The following is a 20,972-nucleotide window of genomic DNA, read 5'->3' on the forward strand; positions in this document are numbered from 1 at the left end:
AAGGGTGAATGAAGGAAAGTGTAGTGATTGATGATATCGGGAATGAAGAGGTCTCAGTCGATATTCTTCTGTAATGGTAATCAGTGCGTTGCTGAACTGAAAGAAAACAATGTGAAAAATAGAGTATTAGATGGAGGTTATGTGTGGAGGGGAAGGTATGAAAAGAATGAAGATAAGTGAACTGAGGGAGGGAATGGCTGAGGGCGGGAGGGCAGAACTGAGGGAGGGAGGGTGGGAATGGTCGAACGGAGAGAGAGGGAATGGCGGAGGGCGGAACTGAGAGAGGGAGGGAATGGTTGAACAGAGAGAGGGAGGGAGGGAATGGCGGAACTGAGGGGAAGGGAGGGAGGGAGGGAGGGAGGGAGGAAGGAAGGAAGGGAGGGAGGGAGGGAGGGAGGGAGGGAGGGAGGAAGGGAGGGAGGAAGGGAGGGAGGAAGGAAGGAAGGAAGGAAGGAAGGAAGGAAGGGAGGGAGGGAGGGAGGAAGGAAGGAAGGAAGGAAGGAAGGAAGGAAGGAAGGAAGGAAGGAAGGAAGGAAGGAAGGAAGGGAGGGAGGCAGGGAGGAAGGAAGGAAGGAAGGAAGGAAGGAAGGAAGGAAGGAAGGAAGGAAGGAAGGAAGGAAGGAAGGAAGGAAGGAAGGAAGGAAGGAAGGAAGGAAGGAAGGAAGGAAGGAAGGAAGGAAGGAAGGAAGGAAGGAAGGAAGGAAGGAAGGAAGGAAGGAAGGAAGGAAGGAAGGAAGGAAGGAAGGAAGGAAGGAAGGAAGGAAGGAAGGAAGGAAGGAAGGAAGGAAGGAAGGAAGGAAGGAAGGAAGGAAGGAAGGAAGGAAGGAAGGAAGGAAGGAAGGAAGGAAGGAAGGAAGGAAGGAAGGAAGGAAGGAAGGAAGGAAGGAAGGAAGGAAGGAAGGAAGGAAGGAAGGAAGGAAGGAAGGAAGGAAGGAAGGAAGGAAGGAAGGAAGGAAGGAAGGAAGGAAGGAAGGAAGGAAGGAAGGAAGGAAGGAAGGAAGGAAGGAAGGAAGGAAGGAAGGAAGGAAGGAAGGAAGGAAGGAAGGAAGGAAGGAAGGAAGGAAGGAAGGAAGGAAGGAAGGAAGGAAGGAAGGAAGGAAGGAAGGAAGGAAGGAAGGAAGGAAGGAAGGAAGGAAGGAAGGAAGGAAGGAAGGAAGGAAGGAAGGAAGGAAGGAAGGAAGGAAGGAAGGAAGGAAGGAAGGAAGGAAGGAAGGAAGGAAGGAAGGAAGGAAGGAAGGAAGGAAGGAAGGAAGGAAGGAAGGAAGGAAGGAAGGAAGGAAGGAAGGAAGGAAGGAAGGAAGGAAGGAAGGAAGGAAGGAAGGAAGGAAGGAAGGAAGGAAGGAAGGAAGGAAGGAAGGAAGGAAGGAAGGAAGGAAGGAAGGAAGGAAGGAAGGAAGGAAGGAAGGAAGGAAGGAAGGAAGGAAGGAAGGAAGGAAGGAAGGAAGGAAGGAAGGAAGGAAGGAAGGAAGGAAGGAAGGAAGGAAGGAAGGAAGGAAGGAAGGAAGGAAGGAAGGAAGGAAGGAAGGAAGGAAGGAAGGAAGGAAGGAAGGAAGGAAGGAAGGAAGGAAGGAAGGAAGGAAGGAAGGAAGGAAGGAAGGAAGGAAGGAAGGAAGGAAGGAAGGAAGGAAGGAAGGAAGGAAGGAAGGAAGGAAGGAAGGAAGGAAGGAAGGAAGGAAGGAAGGAAGGAAGGAAGGAAGGAAGGAAGGAAGGAAGGAAGGAAGGAAGGAAGGAAGGAAGGAAGGAAGGAAGGAAGGAAGGAAGGAAGGAAGGAAGGAAGGAAGGAAGGAAGGAAGGAAGGAAGGAAGGAAGGAAGGAAGGAAGGAAGGAAGGAAGGAAGGAAGGAAGGAAGGAAGGAAGGAAGGAAGGAAGGAAGGAAGGAAGGAAGGAAGGAAGGAAGGAAGGAAGGAAGGAAGGAAGGAAGGAAGGAAGGAAGGAAGGAAGGAAGGAAGGAAGGAAGGAAGGAAGGAAGGAAGGAAGGAAGGAAGGAAGGAAGGAAGGAAGGAAGGAAGGAAGGAAGGAAGGAAGGAAGGAAGGAAGGAAGGAAGGAAGGAAGGAAGGAAGGAAGGAAGGAAGGAAGGAAGGAAGGAAGGAAGGAAGGAAGGAAGGAAGGAAGGAAGGAAGGAAGGAAGGAAGGAAGGAAGGAAGGAAGGAAGGAAGGAAGGAAGGAAGGAAGGAAGGAAGGAAGGAAGGAAGGAAGGAAGGAAGGAAGGAAGGAAGGAAGGAAGGAAGGAAGGAAGGAAGGAAGGAAGGAAGGAAGGAAGGAAGGAAGGAAGGAAGGAAGGAAGGAAGGAAGGAAGGAAGGAAGGAAGGAAGGAAGGAAGGAAGGAAGGAAGGAAGGAAGGAAGGAAGGAAGGAAGGAAGGAAGGAAGGAAGGAAGGAAGGAAGGAAGGAAGGAAGGAAGGAAGGAAGGAAGGAAGGAAGGAAGGAAGGAAGGAAGGAAGGAAGGAAGGAAGGAAGGAAGGAAGGAAGGAAGGAAGGAAGGAAGGAAGGAAGGAAGGAAGGAAGGAAGGAAGGAAGGAAGGAAGGAAGGAAGGAAGGAAGGAAGGAAGGAAGGAAGGAAGGAAGGAAGGAAGGAAGGAAGGAAGGAAGGAAGGAAGGAAGGAAGGAAGGAAGGAAGGAAGGAAGGAAGGAAGGAAGGAAGGAAGGAAGGAAGGAAGGAAGGAAGGAAGGAAGGAAGGAAGGAAGGAAGGAAGGAAGGAAGGAAGGAAGGAAGGAAGGAAGGAAGGAAGGAAGGAAGGAAGGAAGGAAGGAAGGAAGGAAGGAAGGAAGGAAGGAAGGAAGGAAGGAAGGAAGGAAGGAAGGAAGGAAGGAAGGAAGGAAGGAAGGAAGGAAGGAAGGAAGGAAGGAAGGAAGGAAGGAAGGAAGGAAGGAAGGAAGGAAGGAAGGAAGGAAGGAAGGAAGGAAGGAAGGAAGGAAGGAAGGAAGGAAGGAAGGAAGGAAGGAAGGAAGGAAGGAAGGAAGGAAGGAAGGAAGGAAGGAAGGAAGGAAGGAAGGAAGGAAGGAAGGAAGGAAGGAAGGAAGGAAGGAAGGAAGGAAGGAAGGAAGGAAGGAAGGAAGGAAGGAAGGAAGGAAGGAAGGAAGGAAGGAAGGAAGGAAGGAAGGAAGGAAGGAAGGAAGGAAGGAAGGAAGGAAGGAAGGAAGGAAGGAAGGAAGGAAGGAAGGAAGGAAGGAAGGAAGGAAGGAAGGAAGGAAGGAAGGAAGGAAGGAAGGAAGGAAGGAAGGAAGGAAGGAAGGAAGGAAGGAAGGAAGGAAGGAAGGAAGGAAGGAAGGAAGGAAGGAAGGAAGGAAGGAAGGAAGGAAGGAAGGAAGGAAGGAAGGAAGGAAGGAAGGAAGGAAGGAAGGAAGGAAGGAAGGAAGGAAGGAAGGAAGGAAGGAAGGAAGGAAGGAAGGAAGGAAGGAAGGAAGGAAGGAAGGAAGGAAGGAAGGAAGGAAGGAAGGAAGGAAGGAAGGAAGGAAGGAAGGAAGGAAGGAAGGAAGGAAGGAAGGAAGGAAGGAAGGAAGGAAGGAAGGAAGGAAGGAAGGAAGGAAGGAAGGAAGGAAGGAAGGAAGGAAGGAAGGAAGGAAGGAAGGAAGGAAGGAAGGAAGGAAGGAAGGAAGGAAGGAAGGAAGGAAGGAAGGAAGGAAGGAAGGAAGGAAGGAAGGAAGGAAGGAAGGAAGGAAGGAAGGAAGGAAGGAAGGAAGGAAGGAAGGAAGGAAGGAAGGAAGGAAGGAAGGAAGGAAGGAAGGAAGGAAGGAAGGAAGGAAGGAAGGAAGGAAGGAAGGAAGGAAGGAAGGAAGGAAGGAAGGAAGGAAGGAAGGAAGGAAGGAAGGAAGGAAGGAAGGAAGGAAGGAAGGAAGGAAGGAAGGAAGGAAGGAAGGAAGGAAGGAAGGAAGGAAGGAAGGAAGGAAGGAAGGAAGGAAGGAAGGAAGGAAGGAAGGAAGGAAGGAAGGAAGGAAGGAAGGAAGGAAGGAAGGAAGGAAGGAAGGAAGGAAGGAAGGAAGGAAGGAAGGAAGGAAGGAAGGAAGGAAGGAAGGAAGGAAGGAAGGAAGGAAGGAAGGAAGGAAGGAAGGAAGGAAGGAAGGAAGGAAGGAAGGAAGGAAGGAAGGAAGGAAGGAAGGAAGGAAGGAAGGAAGGAAGGAAGGAAGGAAGGAAGGAAGGAAGGAAGGAAGGAAGGAAGGAAGGAAGGAAGGAAGGAAGGAAGGAAGGAAGGAAGGAAGGAAGGAAGGAAGGAAGGAAGGAAGGAAGGAAGGAAGGAAGGAAGGAAGGAAGGAAGGAAGGAAGGAAGGAAGGAAGGAAGGAAGGAAGGAAGGAAGGAAGGAAGGAAGGAAGGAAGGAAGGAAGGAAGGAAGGAAGGAAGGAAGGAAGGAAGGAAGGAAGGAAGGAAGGAAGGAAGGAAGGAAGGAAGGAAGGAAGGAAGGAAGGAAGGAAGGAAGGAAGGAAGGAAGGAAGGAAGGAAGGAAGGAAGGAAGGAAGGAAGGAAGGAAGGAAGGAAGGAAGGAAGGAAGGAAGGAAGGAAGGAAGGAAGGAAGGAAGGAAGGAAGGAAGGAAGGAAGGAAGGAAGGAAGGAAGGAAGGAAGGAAGGAAGGAAGGAAGGAAGGAAGGAAGGAAGGAAGGAAGGAAGGAAGGAAGGAAGGAAGGAAGGAAGGAAGGAAGGAAGGAAGGAAGGAAGGAAGGAAGGAAGGAAGGAAGGAAGGAAGGAAGGAAGGAAGGAAGGAAGGAAGGAAGGAAGGAAGGAAGGAAGGAAGGAAGGAAGGAAGGAAGGAAGGAAGGAAGGAAGGAAGGAAGGAAGGAAGGAAGGAAGGAAGGAAGGAAGGAAGGAAGGAAGGAAGGAAGGAAGGAAGGAAGGAAGGAAGGAAGGAAGGAAGGAAGGAAGGAAGGAAGGAAGGAAGGAAGGAAGGAAGGAAGGAAGGAAGGAAGGAAGGAAGGAAGGAAGGAAGGAAGGAAGGAAGGAAGGAAGGAAGGAAGGAAGGAAGGAAGGAAGGAAGGAAGGAAGGAAGGAAGGAAGGAAGGAAGGAAGGAAGGAAGGAAGGAAGGAAGGAAGGAAGGAAGGAAGGAAGGAAGGAAGGAAGGAAGGAAGGTCGGTCCAGACCAGTGTGTTCCACTATTGAGTATAACTCTGAAACATTATTCTTTTTACCTGCATGCAATACCTCATTCCATCCATAGATGGCGTCGGTTCTTGCACACGGCTTCAATCCATTTCACTTCTGCTGACTTTGTTCTTCACTGCGTATAGAAAACATTTTCTTTATTATTTCCTTTATTTGCTTTCCTTATATTTATTCCTCTTACCTTTACTTCTTCACTTAGAAACAGACCTCTCATCAATCACTGCACTTACATTCCTTACCTTTACTTATTGCACATTTCTATCTTCACTTACTAAGACACTTCTCACATGCCCTATTCTAACTACTTATACCTTGCCTTTTTTCATCCACTATGTTACATACCTTAAACAGTCTGTTGCACTCCATTATCATGTGTGACAAGCCGTCTGCTGCTGCCTGGTTTTCACACAGCTCACTCTGATCTGGCTTTCCAATGCTGCACTTCCTCACACTCGATCTGCTAATACATCAAGAAAACAAACATTATGTCTGTGCAATACATATAACAGACAACAACTCAGAACACTTGCAACACTCACTTCTCTACCTGCTCACACAAAGACAAACACAACTTCACTTCTGTATGCATTCTATAGCCCCTATCTTTCCCTGCTGCAACCTCTGCCCATGTCTTCTCTTTCCATCAGCTACTGCTAGGGATTACACCACAACTGCACCTTCCATGCACATTCCTCGCTGCCTGTTGTGTACACACCAATTATTGCACAGGGACTTCTCCATCTCTTCCTCACACTAACTAAGACAACACTGTATGTGGAAATTTCATAATCCACAGCACAGAGCACATTGTGACTTCCCTGCTCCTTGGATGATCGCATCAGCCACTGCACATCTAAGCCAACACTGTGCTGCTGCGTTTTCTGAAACTCTACACACACCACATAGGGGGTAAGTGCAGCCCTGCCATCCCCTGATGGCCTCTGTTATCACTTGCATACAATCATTTCATTTCATACAAACATTTCGCTCTTCCCCTTCATCCAATACAAGCATTCTCAATCTCTCCCATATCTGCTTCTACAACACTACCCTCACCACCACATCTCTGCATAAGGGGATTCCACCTCCTCCCTGGAAAGCATTTCACTCAACAAAAGATGCCTTGCATGTTTAAGGACCACATACAGTCCACACATTACTGCTTTCATCCTCCATGTCATGCTTTTCTCTGTATGCATTCTTGCAAAACCCCTTGACAAATTAGTGGAACATAACAGTACTCAGTGCTGCTCCTCAAAGTCAGATGTCTCTGCTGCTACCCTTTCAAGTCAAACCCCTGCACTATAGCCTAAATGCCCACTTCTCAAACCGCCACAGTTTACAAGTATCACACCTGCTACATGCAGACAACAAAGACAAAATGATGCTCCTACTTAGGAAACTCATATTCCACAGCACTGCTCTTGTCAACTCAGGATGCCCAACTCCCAGAACCTCAAACACAACTGCAATCCAGGAAGGATCTGCTGCCACATCCTTCCCCATCCCCAACTGCTCTTGCTATGACCACACAGCTCCCTGTTCCTGCACCACCTCTGCACAAAACCCTAACCACACACGGGCACATTCAGATATCAGGCACCACCTAAAGGCACAGCCCTTACTGTTTCCTTCCCCCTCTGCAGTCAACACCCTCTGCTTACCCTGAAGGATGGCACTCACACAACTGACACCTTCTGCTTTGGAAGCATATCCACTTCTCACACAGCAGAACCTGTACCAGCAACTGCTACCATCTGCCAGGCCTAGGAGCTGCTCCTGGTCTTACATTACCAATGCAGGGGCTACATTTCCAAAGAGCACAGCAGTCATGAGGAAGGGAGGCTAGAAGCCTCACCAGGACGACCTTACATTACTCTTCCTGTACCTGCACAACGACATTTGAAACAAACCCCAAGACACAAACACTGTTTCCAACCAGACACTGAACCTAGGCTAGCTACACACACCAGCATTCCAGAAAGATGCTATGGACAGCACCAAGATGCTCATACCTGCTCGAGGGGGAGAAGGAGGATGAACTGTCCCGTCTCAGGGTGTTGAGGTGAAACAAAGAAGGAGCAAGACAGACTGCAATGTTGGTTGGGGTCATCTGGTTTTCCTCGACGAAGGCAACCACATCGCGCAGAAAGAACAGCAGTATTTTCAAAGCTTCTCGGTTTTCCTTCGGCAGAAGGAGAATAGCAGCCTGGACAGCCTGAAACTGCTGATCCTTGGGCATATCTGAACACAGAAAACAATGATGGAAATCAGACATGACTTACAGACGAAGCATCCATCAACACAGATCCAAGCAAGTCATTCAAACTGCAGCTTCATCCATTTTTCTGTCACTGCAGGTCAGAGCAGACAAGGCAAAGCCCATTATCAGGTCATATCAACAACCTCAGCTTTCTCCTATTGCCTGTCAAGAGGCACATTCACACACTGATGCTGGTGCTTGACTTCCAATTTATCCTGAAAGCTCTTAATGCTCTTATCCTGAGCAGGCTTCAGTTGCACACCAAACAGGGGCTTGTCTCCCCATACAATATTGCTCTGGAGTAGATGGCTACTCTACTGTCTTCTAAGCTTCAGGCAGGAGGATAACACTTGCTATCAGTTAACACAATTGAGAATTCAGTGTTTTTTATAACATATTGTAATTCACACTTAAAGCCAGCAAGACTGTGCCCAAACAGCTCCTGCAGGAGAGCAGGGATGGTTCCTCTGATACTATGACCAGGTCTCCAACTTACACCACTACAGAGGGCAGAAGATCACTCCTCTTTCCCTTCAGGTATGTGCACAAATGCACAATACCAGCCCAGGTACTCGTGTCAATTAAAGGCACTTAAAACAGGCTGAAAAACACTCAGAGACCTCTGATTTTCAAAAAGTTTTATCCAAGGAAGAAGAAACTTCCCGTACCAACATCACCAGGAGGCCCTCTGGAAAGTTCCACCCCTCCCTGCCCAGCAGCTTTTGGAAAGTCAATTCCTTGAGGGTAAAACACTACAGACAGAATCTGCTTAAAATTCTGTTCAATGCTAGATTGCAGCTTCACTTTTCCTTCTTATTCAGGTTGAGTCTCCAGGATGGAAATAGCAAAAGCATAGGCAGCAACTATCTGTGGTTTCCAGGCAAATATGCTGTCTCATAGCAGCTATGCTTGGCCGCGTTAATAAAGACATTTCATCAACATGCCTTCTGCAGAAGGAGCTGATTCATGCTGTGAACAAGGGGACTAAGTTCTTTCTTAATTTTACATAAGGAGATGACTGTTTAAAACCACACTTTAGCAGGGCTGCTGCCACATCTGCTGTTCTTCGAAGAACCGACAATGCTGGTGAGAGGCCTGGAACACAAACTCTACAAGGAGAGGCTGAAGGAGCTGGAGGTGTGCAGCCTGCAGAAGAGGAGGCTCAGGGCAGAGCTCATTGCTATCTACAACTACTTGAAGGGAGGCTGTAGCCAGGTGGGGCTGGGCTCTTCTGCCAGGCAACCAGCAACAGAACAAGGGGACACAGTCTCAGGTTGTGCCAGGGAAGGTCTAGGCTGGATATTAGGAGCAAGTTCTTGCTGCAGAACTTGGAATGGGCTGTCCAATGAGGTGGTGGAGTTGCCATCCCTGGAGGTGTTCAACCAACACATGGATGGAGCACTTAGTGCCATGCTCTGGTTGATTGGCTAGAGCTGGGGGCTAGGTCGGACTGGATGACCTTGGAGGTCTTTTCCAACCTTCTTGATTCTATGATTCTATTCTGTGATTTCAGAACACAGCTAAATGTGAGGCTCTTAAGTTATAAGCCACACTGAACTCATTTATTCAGACACATTCTGCCTAACTTCTCTGCTCTGACTACAGGGCAGAGAAGAAGACCTCCAGGGACAGTGACTCCACCACCTCCCTGGGCAGCCCATTCCAATGCCAATCACTCTCTCTGTCAAGAACTTCCTCCTAACATCCAGCCTATACCTACCCCAGCACAACTTGAGACTGTGTCCCCTTGTTCTACTGCTGCTTGCCTGGGAGAAGAGGCCACCCCCCACCTGGCTACAATGTCCCTTCAGGTAGTTAGAGACAGCAATAAAGTCCCCCATGAGCCTCCTCTTCTCCAGGCTAAACAACCCCAGCTCCCCCAGCCTCTCCTCATAGGGTTTGTGTTCCAGGCCCTTCACCACCTTTGTTTCCCTTCTCTGGACATGCTCCAGCACCTCAACATCTTTCTTGAATTGAGGGGCCCAAATCCTGAGTCTCTCTTAACAAAATCATAGGGACAAAGGCCCATCCAGGGTGATGGACCTGCTCATCCCAGGATATTGTACTACTGTTATTGCATTCTGTCTTCCACTCATGTATCTTATGAGACAGTGCCTGATTGATACCCTTCCCTTCTCTCTCCTGCCTTTCCTCCCTTCACTTCCGCCTGAGAACAAGCACGAGTTCCTTATCTCATGGTCTATGGGGCAGACAGCTACCAGCTGGCAGGGAATTGAGCTGTGCCACGTGGCCTGGCAGGCCTCGGCTGGGGAGGGCAGTTTCGCCCTACCCTCAGGCCAACTGAGGGTGGAAGGGGTGGAGAATTCTAGAAGGTCAGTTTGGGCTTAAAAGGATTTGTATTTATTCTACATGACTGCCTTTTGTATATATCCTCTTGCAAATAATTCCAATCGGTGTGCAGTATCCTCATTCTCACTCTGAAAAAGGGCAGAGAGTCATTTCTGTCCTCCAGTCCTGGGTAGTTCATGACCTCAAACTAGGACACTTGTACAGCTGAATACAAAGATATTCAAGTAAGAGGAAAACCAGAGCTTTGTTGTTACCTACATTGGTAGATGTGCAGGAAGGACTCACAGAGGCTGCTGGTGAATATAGGCTCGGGAAGGTCTCGGAAGTATTGCTTCACCATGTCTGCCACGTCAAAGGCCGACTGCCCTTCATAGCATACGTTGTTTGGGTTGGTTTCATTCATTTCTCTCAGAGACAGAATCCTGGATTTAACACCAGATTTCCTGAACAGCCCAACCTGCAGGTAACAGAAAATATTACAAAGCTAAGATGGGAGTCATCAGGGATCAAATCTCTGACAAATAATTGATCCTTCACTCTTCACAGCCAGGACCCTATGGCAGTGGGATCTACCACCAAACTACTTGTGTATCATTAGAAGCAGCACAGTTATTGCTTTCAGGCAACTCATAGATCAGCTTGTTCCTTTAGCTTGCTTTTTACTCAATGTAAAACTCTTTCTTTTTTTTTTCCCACTTTTAAAATCATTCCTACTAGTAAATGTCAGTTTGCTTGAGTTCACACATTAGAACTGCAAGTTTCCAGTGCACAAGGCTGTGTCCATCCAAAAGCAGATGGTTGTTGATGCCCTTGTTGGAGCAAACAATGTCAGGCTGCACGGTCTACAAGGCTCAGATTTAACATCTGCTACACGTAATAGGTCTACAGGTTGGCAATGGACAAACTGTTATTCTGAGGAAAGCTATGACTTTATTTTTTATGTCAGTTCAGTTTCAGACAAAACCTAGATTGAGAGGTTTCCCATGAATTGACCTCATCAAAGCTTCTGCTGAAGGTTTCACTGCGTGCCCTTGAGACAGTATTTACATTCATTGTTTATGTCCACTGAATACCAGGTCCTCAAAATGAAACACGCTGCCTGCCACCACTCCGGCATGGGCCTCCAAACTGCACAAAGCTTCACACCATGCTCACGCTTTTGTACCTCAGCATGATATTGCACAGGCACACAACGGCCAAGCACAGGAAAAAAACAATCAGGCAAACAAAAAAGTCCTTTCTTTGTCTCCTATGCCTCGTGTCACAGGTGTCTGTTTCCTCACCTATGCTATAGAAACAGCACAAGGAACACTCACTGTCACCACTATGCATAGCCCTCCATTTAGTGGATAAATACAGATTTAAGAACCAGAAAAAGATGTGGCAGGCACTGCTCTAACATGTTTTATCTCTGTTTAGTGGCATGTTTTGGCTGAAATGAGATCAATTATGACATTAGCTCTGGAACTAGCAGCAGAACAGAGGCAGGAGCGACATTGTGCAGTAGCCTCACTTCCTAAGGGAGCAGAGACAAGCCACCTCAGCAGCAGAAGACAGATTGACTGCCCGCAGCAAGAGAATTGCTGCAGATTATTTCACAACAGCCGAGGCACAGAAACACAATACAGAACTAAAGGTATATTCCCAGAAGGAAACGGCATTATAAGTCCTTGCAGGCCACCTGCTCAGCCCTACACTTTCTCCTATTTGGAGCCTTGGGAGACAAGTACAAAAGCTGGAAGCAAAGACTGGTTCCCTAGAGCAGATGGGCTCAAGGCACAGAGCTGGTGTGGGCTGCTTCGAGTTCATACCTGGTCAAGAAAATGGCTTCTTAAATAGTCCAGGGCTTGCAGTATACTGTTAGGCAGTGGATGGCTCGTTCGCTGGTAATTCAGAAGGAGAGGAACCCCAAATACATTTTTGTCCTTGTAGTCAGAGGCTTTTATTTTTTTAATGAACTTTGGTATAGTCCTAAAAAGAAAAAAACAGTGAGTGCAACTCATTAGCTCTCCAGCACAATTCTGTCTGCCACTTCCATTACCTGCAGGGGTTACACTTGCCACAGCCCCACATCCTGCCACATACCTCAACACACAGCACCACAAGAGAGAATCGTCAAGGGCAATTACCAGGATGACTTCCTCATTTCACTACTGAAAGTAGTTTTAATAAAGCACCCTCTGTGCCTTTAGGACACTGCAGGCTTTTCTCGCTTCTTTCTACACTCGGGTACCAGAGGCCTATCCTAAAATGTTAACTGGTATTTCTAAGTCCTCTGAGTGACTGATTTCCTTAAATGGTTTTCATTCAAAGAGGGACTGACTTAATGCTGGATTCTCACTCTGGCCACCTCTCACCTCAGGTCCTCCATTTTTTGAGAAAGAACTCAGAAGAAGACCTGAAAATGGGCATATTTGAAGAGGTAACAGCAACACGCTTTAAAATCAGTTACACCATGACCACCAGTGGGGAGGAAAGGTCCAGTTCATGGCAGAGGAAATCCTGGAGCCGCTGAAACAATCAGGCAACTTTCCATCATTTCACATTTCTCCCTTTCCAGCAACAATTGCTTTATCGTTGGACAACTTACCAGTTCCAGCCGTGCTTACTGGAAGGGGAGTATCTGTCCATCAAAGCAGTGAGCTTCAACAAAGCCAGCTTTTGTGTCCGGGCCAGCTGGGCAGCTGTCTGGCTGTCGTGCTGAATGGAAAGGCTTTCCAAGCTCATGCTCTCTTCCACAGACCAGTGTTGCCTCTCGTGCCTACAGGAGAAATATTAAACCTGGGACTGCTTCCGCTGTCCCTGTTAAGTGTTCTGCCTGCACCTAAAGCAGTAAATGACCTGCAGCTCCCAGGCACCATCTGGTTAGTTCCAATTAAACAAGTCACTTCTCACCCAGGAGGTGCTCTGGCAATACAAAATGTCCAACGAGAAATCCAGCAGCTAGCCATAACATCCGATTCCAAATCTGTAAGTGCTTCTGCAGATTATGAGTGACCTACTTGCAAGAGACCTCAGAGTAGGCACAGACACCAGAATGCCTACAGACTAGGAGTACCTGGCACAAGTGGTGCAGGCCCTTAGACCCAGAGCAGAGTTACTTAAGAATACTTCATTCTGGAGAAGCAATTATGTTTCAGTGGGTAGAATCAATGGGGAAAGGTTCCCAAGGGGCAGTCTACCAGGGAAACCCAAGCATAGCTGACCTGTTGGAGTCTTCGGACTCTGTGCGTGCCAGGTCTGCAGAACTGGTCTTCCTGCTGAGCTCACGGCTGCTTTGTCCCTCAGTGGATGGGAGGCTTGCTGCCTTGTCTTCTGAGCCCTCTGTTTCAAGACAGATTTCTTTAAGTGAGGATGGATATAAAGAGGTCAAGTCACTGGCAAAGTTCAAATCCCCATCACCTGAGAACTTCTCTGTCCACTGATCGACCAATTTTCTGAGACCGGTGACATCTTCTATAACATTGTTCAGTTCTGAAAACACATCATCATCACCAACTTGTGCTGCCTCCAAGTTCTCAAGTTCGATATTGGGCACGTTGTCATATATACTTAGCCTGTTATTTGTGCACGAAAGGGGACCTTTGCCAGCTTTGGAGTCCTTGGAACTACTTCTGTTTCTGCTCCTCCTGCACACATGAAAACTCCCAGTTCTCCAGCTGATGGAAGAGTTTTCTGCTGGAGACAGGGAGCTGTTTGAAAGTGCTACAGGGAAAGTGCCAGGTTTATGGCCCTGCGGTATGTGAAACACCTGGGCCGCTTGGAACTCCAAGTCATTTCCCAGGTTTCCCTGAGAAACCTCATTCCACGGCAAGGGCTTGCTGGAATCCAAGTCCTCAGCAGACGTCACCCTCCCTTCATCACAGCTTTGTAGTCTTACAGCAGGACTCTGAGTGCTTGCTGTGCCACTGTTTTCAGACCGGCTGCTGCTACTGCAGCTCTGGGGACAAAAGGAAGTATTGTTCCTTGTTTGGATGCCAGAGAGGTCAGAAATATTTACACAGTTCAGCATCGTCATCTTTTCTCCACTAAGTCCTTCCAGAAGAATAGGTTCGCTTATTGCGGGTCTGGGCTTTGACTGACCACTCCTTAAGCTGCAGCCCCTTAAGTGCAACTTCTCCATTCTCTTTAGAAAGCCATTCCTCTTTTTGTACTGTGACTTATCCTGGTTGGCAATAGTTAAACATTCACTGGCAGGAGGGGAGCAGCTAAAAGCAGAGTTCAGTGAAGTCACTTTAACTGAAGAACATCTTGAAGAATTTGTGCTGTTTTCTTCATGCTCAAAAGGTTTTGTGAAGCTAACAGTGTCACCGTCACCACTGCTCATGCTCTGAACTGAGGACACCTCATGTTTCTCACCAGGATCCTGAAAGACAGCATCCTTGTTGCTGATGCTCGTCAGTATCGGAACGCAGGGGGCTGATGCACCAGCACCTTCCTCTCCTGAAAAAGCTTCCAGGCTCTCAATACGAGACCATCTCTGAGTGCACCTCTCATAAGCCCATTTGTTACTTATTGCACAAGGTTCATCATCTTCAGATTCATCACTCTAAGAAGGGAGAAAATATTTTTTACAAAATTTAGTACAGTTCAAGAGCACTTTGGCAAACTTGAAATTACTCTAAAACATAACAAAAAGGGAGACTTCGATTTTTTCCTACCTCCAAATCCCCAGACAAACATATGAATATGTAACCACTCAGTTACTGAAAGTCTGCCCTGAGCTCTGTTCAGTTAGCTGAAAAACCTGCTGGGCACCCAAAGACGCTGAAAAATCTGCTAAGTTTATCACAGGGAAGGATGACAGCTTTGATCTGAGGATGAAATATTCTGGTTTGCAGCAAATCCAAAGGTTTTGAAAGTTCGCTGTATTCAGTTTGCATGGCCTTCTCTTAAGCCAAACAAATCAAACACTTTCACTCTTCTCTGACTGAAACTCATCCATTTGAGGACAAAGAATCATCTGGCTGTGGGAACATCAGTACCTGATGTTCCCTTTTGAAGACCTCAACATCGCTGGCCATTTGCCCCAGGTGCTGTGTTAGCTCTCTAGTCCCCACGCTACACGAGCACTTGGCCGGCAAAGTGTTAGAGAGACAGGAATCACCTGACTCTTCTCTGTGGACACTCTCTTCCTGAAGGCAGAGTGGAACTTTGCAAAAGCTAGACATTTTCCCAAAGGATGTTTTCTTACTAGTCCTGCAGTTAATCCACAATACCTAAGGGGCTTTCCAGTCGTGGTTGTGCAGCCAAGATGTGTCTGTAACTCTGTTTTAGCTACAGTATATTGTTTTTACAGGAGAGAACAACACCAACAAGGCTAACACATATCCAGCTTGCACTGCCTGGGCATGTGGCAGTGGCTGAGACTGTGTGGATTGTGCATTCTAATTTCTTATCCTTTGTTTAGTCAAGAAGAGTTAAATTTCTCTTTCGTGTCTTAAATAAGAAAATAAACTACTTTGGAAGGCAACAAAAGACTTGCTGGGTGGGGTAGGGCCTTGGTGTACCTACAGGACAGTAACGTGTGTCCAATCACTTCTAAAAACCATTCAACTGCTTCAAAACCTGCTCTTCACCTACTTTAGCAAGTTACAAACTGAATGTTACACAATTTCCACCTCCATCACTATGTTCTCCGTTGGAAAACGCAAAGGTTAACAGCTTTGCACGATGGAATTGAATAGAAACGAGTTGAGAGTAGCAAATCCTTCACACCTTTTTAAAACATACTTTTTTAAAGTGTCACAGTTAAACACCTTTTCCATGAGAAAACTAACCACGTTTTCCAAGCAGACTTGTCTCCTCTGACGGCTTATTCCCACTTTCATTGACGCACACTTGTTCAATGCGTTCAACCGCCTAAGGGTGTAAGATAAAAGACAGAAGATTGAAAGTTAAACTATTTCATTTCTCGAAAGCAAGCACGCACCAAACTAGCTGTGAGTGTCTACCACAGGGTCCTCATTACTGGGGCCAAAGACTGACACGCTTAGAGGTCCCCCATGCTTTTTGCACCAACTAACCACCCCATGATGCTCCCAATTCCGCTTCTGCCATCTTCAAATTTGATAAGAGGACCACAATTAATTAACTGTCACATGATGAGCTTCAGCAGTTGTGAAAAACTGTATACTGAGTTAAGATTTTGAAAATTAAACTCACAAGGTGGCCTTTTACAAAGAAAAAAAAAATGAAGATGTTAACCTCTATTCTCATATGGACTTTATTATCTTATATTTTAGTTACAATTTATGGAGGCTCCAAACTACTCAGTCACTTAACTGTCAAACAAATATGTGGCATCAACACAGAGGCACGCTGGGAATAGACAGCAGACACTCAGGACAGTTGTCAAAGCAAGAAACAAAACATGCAAAGTTCTCTAATATCTGCTGTATGTTACCAATGTAGATGCAACCAGCTCCTGTTAGTGTTCTTGGTACAAGCAGATTTTGGATTCAGGTGACCTCACAACACAGAAAGGGAACAAACTGCTTTGCCAGAAGAAAAACTTTACAGTCCCTTAGGAGGTTTTACTGCATTCTTTAGATCAGCCCAGTCAAGTGGTATAGATAATCGGGAGTTCACTTCACCTGCTAAACCATCTCATAATGAGAAGGCTTCAAAAACTGGAGTGAGTAGTAAAGAAGAACACCTCTACACTATGCCGGGAAAGAGACTGCACTGATGCAATTTCACTTCTGTGCTGCAATCAGCTGTTGCAACACAGTAATTTTAGATCAATGCCTTTGCTTCTCACTAAAAAAGATAACAAATCAGAAAATTTATCTCTTGTTCCCATCACTGTTGCTGTTTATCTGATGGAACAGCTCTGGGAAATCTCAGCAGGAAGAGGAAATTCCTGTGCCCTGTAATAGACAGTTCTAAAGAGCACGCTGTCACAGTACCATGTGATTGCAGGGAAGTGATTACTCTTCCTCAGCCTGCAAGCATTACACATTACAGCAAACACAGAAGTGATGCTTAGTATAGTATCGCCAAGACCTCGTCTGACGATCATGTGCACACACAGGCTTCACTTAACCTTTCAATTCTTAAAACATCAGCTTCAGGAGTACTAAAATATGTGCCTAAGTGATGTCTGTCCTTCAGCCACAGCACTGGTGACCCGGTTAGTGTCTGGCAAAAACTAAGGCATAAAAGGACAAATGACAAATAAGTTTGCAGCCTGGCGGTATTAAGGATGACTCACAATTAATATTTACCTGAAGAGCGATTCAATTGCATCTCCATCTAAAAATTCATGATCTTTCCACACAGTTTTTACATCAATAGGAAACTGCATATCTGTGAACAAAGAAGATGAATCTGAAATCTGAGTTGTGATTGCAAAGACTTTGAATCATACAGCATATTTATCACAGGTGAGATAAATCTTTCTCTTTTTCTATACCTACATATTCATACAAATATCCTCAGAGCAAGATGAACACACTGGTATCTGCTTGCTGCCATTGGTTACAGGCACACAGGCATTTGCTGCATTTCCAGGAGCCTGAAATGACTAACTGCTTATAGCCTAGAAATACAAAAGTAAAGCTTTGCTTTGGTCAGGCTTTTGCTGATGCTAAGGTACCATGCCGCACATGAGAGACGCCCTTTGAGCAGCAGTGAGCCTGAGAAATCATGCCCTGCTTGCAGCTAATCCATCACCAGCAGAAGATTTTGGTATTTCAACCGAGATTTAGCCTGGCAGATGATGGAACCAGTGAGATCCATGAGTGCTTTCTTGGCTTACTTTTTAAACTTAATCCACATTGTCAGGTCAGGATGCTGCATGAACAGCAAGGTAACACAGAGCACTCACGATCCAGACGCAAGACAATGCATTATGTATCCAAGCTGTCTTGACTGATGGCTTAGATAATAAAATCTGCTCTAGTCAAACAGGAAGCATTTCCATGTTTCATAAAGTGCAACTTTAAAATTTGTCTCTAATGATTGACTTGTGATTTTGTAGTGAACAGGGCAGGTGGCAATTAGAGCAAGCAGAAGTTACTCTTTTGCTATTTTAACTGCAGTAGATCAGTTTTTGTTATGTTTAGTGTCTGTAGCCATAAACATATTTTAAAGAACACTGCTAAGATCTAAGCACAGCCTGAAAATTATACAAGTTCTCAACAAGCTCCTATCTCCCTCAGAGTTAACAAGCACTCTTTGTAGCTTTAACAATGTGAAAACATGGTGGTTTTTTTTCCAATATGGCTGGCTGCTACTCCACATCTGTTTAAAAAAACCTTCTGATTTCTAGAGGACTCTTACAACATTCTTTTTTAAAATAAAAGAGTCTTTCTCAAGACTACAGGCTGAAGAGCCTTATAGGAGAGCCTTATGAGAGTTTTGGTTGCAATCAGTGAGCCAGAAAAAAAAAAACACAACACTCCAAGGAAAAGAGCCTGAGAAAATGTTAAGCAATTAAAAATTAGAAAAGCAGAAACGTGAGTTACAGTCTAATAATAACCAGGAAAGAGTTGGTCTTTCACACAATTCTACTTAGCCCATGGTCACCTACTGAGGATGCCACTTCTGCCAGACAACACACAAAGTTGTTGGGTTTTGGAGGTTTGCATGAAGACATTACAGACCTTGGAAGTGCTTCCATTAAATGTGTCATGTTCTGAAAGATGATTTATGTAAACAACTCTGCATGAATTCAGCCTCAGCTGCTTGACAGGTCCTTGGTATCATACCTTCAAAGAGCTGAGCATACTGGGGAAACCCAGCAGCTCTCAGCCAGTCGCAGGCTTCTTTGGCTTCAATTTCTGCAATGAGAACATAAAATTATTCACTTGCAGCACTTACAAGAGTCATTGCTTTCATAATACAAGCAAGCTAGATTTATCTGGCGGAGCCCTGCGTACGAAAGCTTTGTTACTGTATTACTAAACCCCCATCCGTTCATGCATCAGCCACACTTACATGTGCATAACTCCGGAGTAGTCATTCCAACACGGGACAGATGTCAAACATACGAGGGTCTAGATATGACCACATATCTGAGATTTCACACACCCGTGTACATCAATTACCCTTGAGCTGAGTACAGTGAGGCATTTTCCCCACGCTGCAATGAATCTCCAGAGAAGGCTATGTAATAGACGTCTAAGCCTTTGCAGAGCAAAGCCAATTTATGCACTCCAGTTCTGAGAGAGGGTGATAAGACACAAACAAATGCTATAAATAAACTTCAAATGCTATCACAACATTAGCAACACTGGACACAGCATAAGCATTCCCAGAACAAGAGTTCTCAGGAGTACCTGTTGCTAGGGTCTTTCAATATTTATCTCCTTGCCAACTACCCACGCATCTTGGCAGCCACTTCAGCACAACAGATGTCAAGAATTAACTGCTCAATTTGTGACAACTCATAAAGCCCTATGGTCGGCACTGTAACATTCCCACAGGAGCAGGAGCAGCAAATAACTTCAGAGAATCATAGAACACTCACCCAATATCTCAAAAATATAAACATGTTTAATAGGAGTAAATGCCAGCAGGCTCTGAAGTCTTAAGTACCGGGAATGAATGGGTTTATTGAAGAGGAGAGGACCCTCATTCCCTCTTTATATGGCCATAGGTACTCCAGCCTGTTACAACAAACACCAGTCAAAGGGCAAAAACCGCTTTGAAAGAAGTGTTCTAAAAGTACCTTAAAGTCAAATGTGCTCAGCGGAGGTTCTTAAAGCACCTTAAAATACAGCATGCTAGGCTAGAGAAACAGTCTTGCTCCTCAAAAGTGTTTTTACACGTACACTCAAAGCTGAGGATTCCAAGGCACCTTCACATACACACTTAGTCAAATTCACTGCTTGCTTTGCTCTGACTTCTCAGCTTTAAGCCACCAATGCAACAGGCTGAGAAAAAAAAAAAATCATCAAAAGTTTACAGAATTTCCATGACTTTATTACTCTACTTCCACTACCGTTTGATTCATTTCGACAATGCATCCATGACGATGGCTTTCCTGCACAAAACTCCACAGCTTTTCCCGCTGAGAACAGTGATACCACAGGACAATAAAGGTACTTCTACATACAGCAGATTTATGAACTCTTTTTTTTTCAAGCTGCAAGGCAGAAACTAATTTCTTCCACAATATCCCATAGACACTATGCCTGCATTTATTACTATGTTCAGTGCCATCATTTATCACTAACTTTATCATAACACAGCATTTACTGAATACGAAGACAAGGGACTGATAAAACAGAAGCATTGTACTCAGGAAAAAAAAAAAAGGGGGGAGAAAAAAAGATCGGTAGAGAACAGTCAGGACAAATACTAAGAGTCTTCATAAAGACAAAGTCATTTTCTCTTAGAAAAACACAGTAGACTCAACCAGCTCAGCTGTGGAGTAACCTCAGGTGCCCTCATTTCAGGCCTCACTTCCAACTAGGCAACTGGAGCCTGTGCACAGCTTTGATGAGCTCGGAGGAGCGAACGTGGAGAAGCTTGTCCAGTTCCCAAAACGTTCAAAGTACAGCTCTATCTTTAGAGCAAATCAAGCCATACACAGTGATGCAAATAAGAACAGTCTAGAACATATTGTGCAGCTGGTGAGGATACTTTCAATGCCTGAAATATGGTGGCACTCCCATACTTGGAGCTGGCCTCTTCCGCAGGACAAGGACACAGAAGCTGAGGGAATTTCCTCTGGTGATGTAAATCTCCAGACTTTGCAACATCTTGCACGGTTCCACGTTGCAGTGCCACCGATGTGTTAGGAGACATCAAACACAGCACTAAAAAGCTCTTGCCCTGCATGTCTACAACTATCTGACACTAGATTTGCTGTGATTATTTCACTGTTAAAACAACTGCCAAAAGGGTCCTACTGATCGCTCTCTTATTTCAGAGTCATCTATGCTGCCTCCTCCCAATGCCACTAGAAACCGAATTCATAAAGGGACAGTGGATCAATGCTGCTAGAAATTGAAATAATAAAGAGGCAGTGGACATCTGTGCTGGAGTCCTGTTTCTCTCCTCTCCGATGACTGCACGTTCCTACCCCACCCACTGACACCTCCAGCACCTCTGAGAGCAGATCTGGCCAGCTAGACAAGCAGGGAATTACTCACTTTGCTTGCCAAGATCAGATTTGTGGTGCTTTAGCTGAGTTGGCTACCACATGCTCAGTGAGCATGAGTGGCAAAGCAAGGGCAGTGGTGGGCACATGCAGGAGAGGCATAGGGACGTGCAACTGCCCACTGGTGCCCAGCAGCCTAACTTGGGGCAGTTCAGTCTGGAATGGAGCCTCAGCCTGTTTATTGTTTTCACAGAG

At 45.9% G+C, this 20,972-nt stretch overlaps 1 protein-coding gene across 5 annotated transcripts in view; it reads right to left on the bottom strand.

Moving 5' to 3' along the window:
• Window positions 1-12: 12 nt before the first annotated feature.
• LOC135185137 (rho GTPase-activating protein 7-like) overlaps window positions 13-20,972 on the bottom strand; it is a 51,491-nt gene continuing 30,531 nt past the window's right edge. Inside the window, exons 2-12 of one of the 5 annotated variants that reach the window (XM_064161612.1) lie at window positions 18,379-18,450; window positions 16,894-16,975; window positions 15,445-15,526; window positions 12,871-14,213; window positions 12,255-12,425; window positions 11,476-11,635; window positions 9,923-10,121; window positions 7,107-7,335; window positions 5,434-5,551; window positions 5,118-5,206; window positions 13-96 (exon numbers count right to left, since the gene is read on the bottom strand). In XM_064161612.1, coding sequence (XP_064017682.1) covers window positions 5,204-5,206; window positions 5,434-5,551; window positions 7,107-7,335; window positions 9,923-10,121; window positions 11,476-11,635; window positions 12,255-12,425; window positions 12,871-14,213; window positions 15,445-15,526; window positions 16,894-16,975; window positions 18,379-18,450 — 2,459 coding nt within the window. In that variant the 3' untranslated portion in view covers window positions 13-96; window positions 5,118-5,203. Of the gene's footprint in view, window positions 97-5,117; window positions 5,207-5,295; window positions 5,552-7,106; window positions 7,336-9,378; window positions 9,869-9,922; window positions 10,122-11,475; window positions 11,636-12,254; window positions 12,426-12,870; window positions 14,214-15,444; window positions 15,527-16,893; window positions 16,976-18,378; window positions 18,451-20,972 lie in introns of those variants that run through there. The other 4 variants (XM_064161611.1, XM_064161610.1, XM_064161609.1 and 1 more) reach the window with 4 other exon arrangements.

This window comes from Pogoniulus pusillus, chromosome 22 (assembly GCF_015220805.1).
Source record: "Pogoniulus pusillus isolate bPogPus1 chromosome 22, bPogPus1.pri, whole genome shotgun sequence".
NCBI lineage: Eukaryota > Metazoa > Chordata > Aves > Piciformes > Lybiidae > Pogoniulus > Pogoniulus pusillus.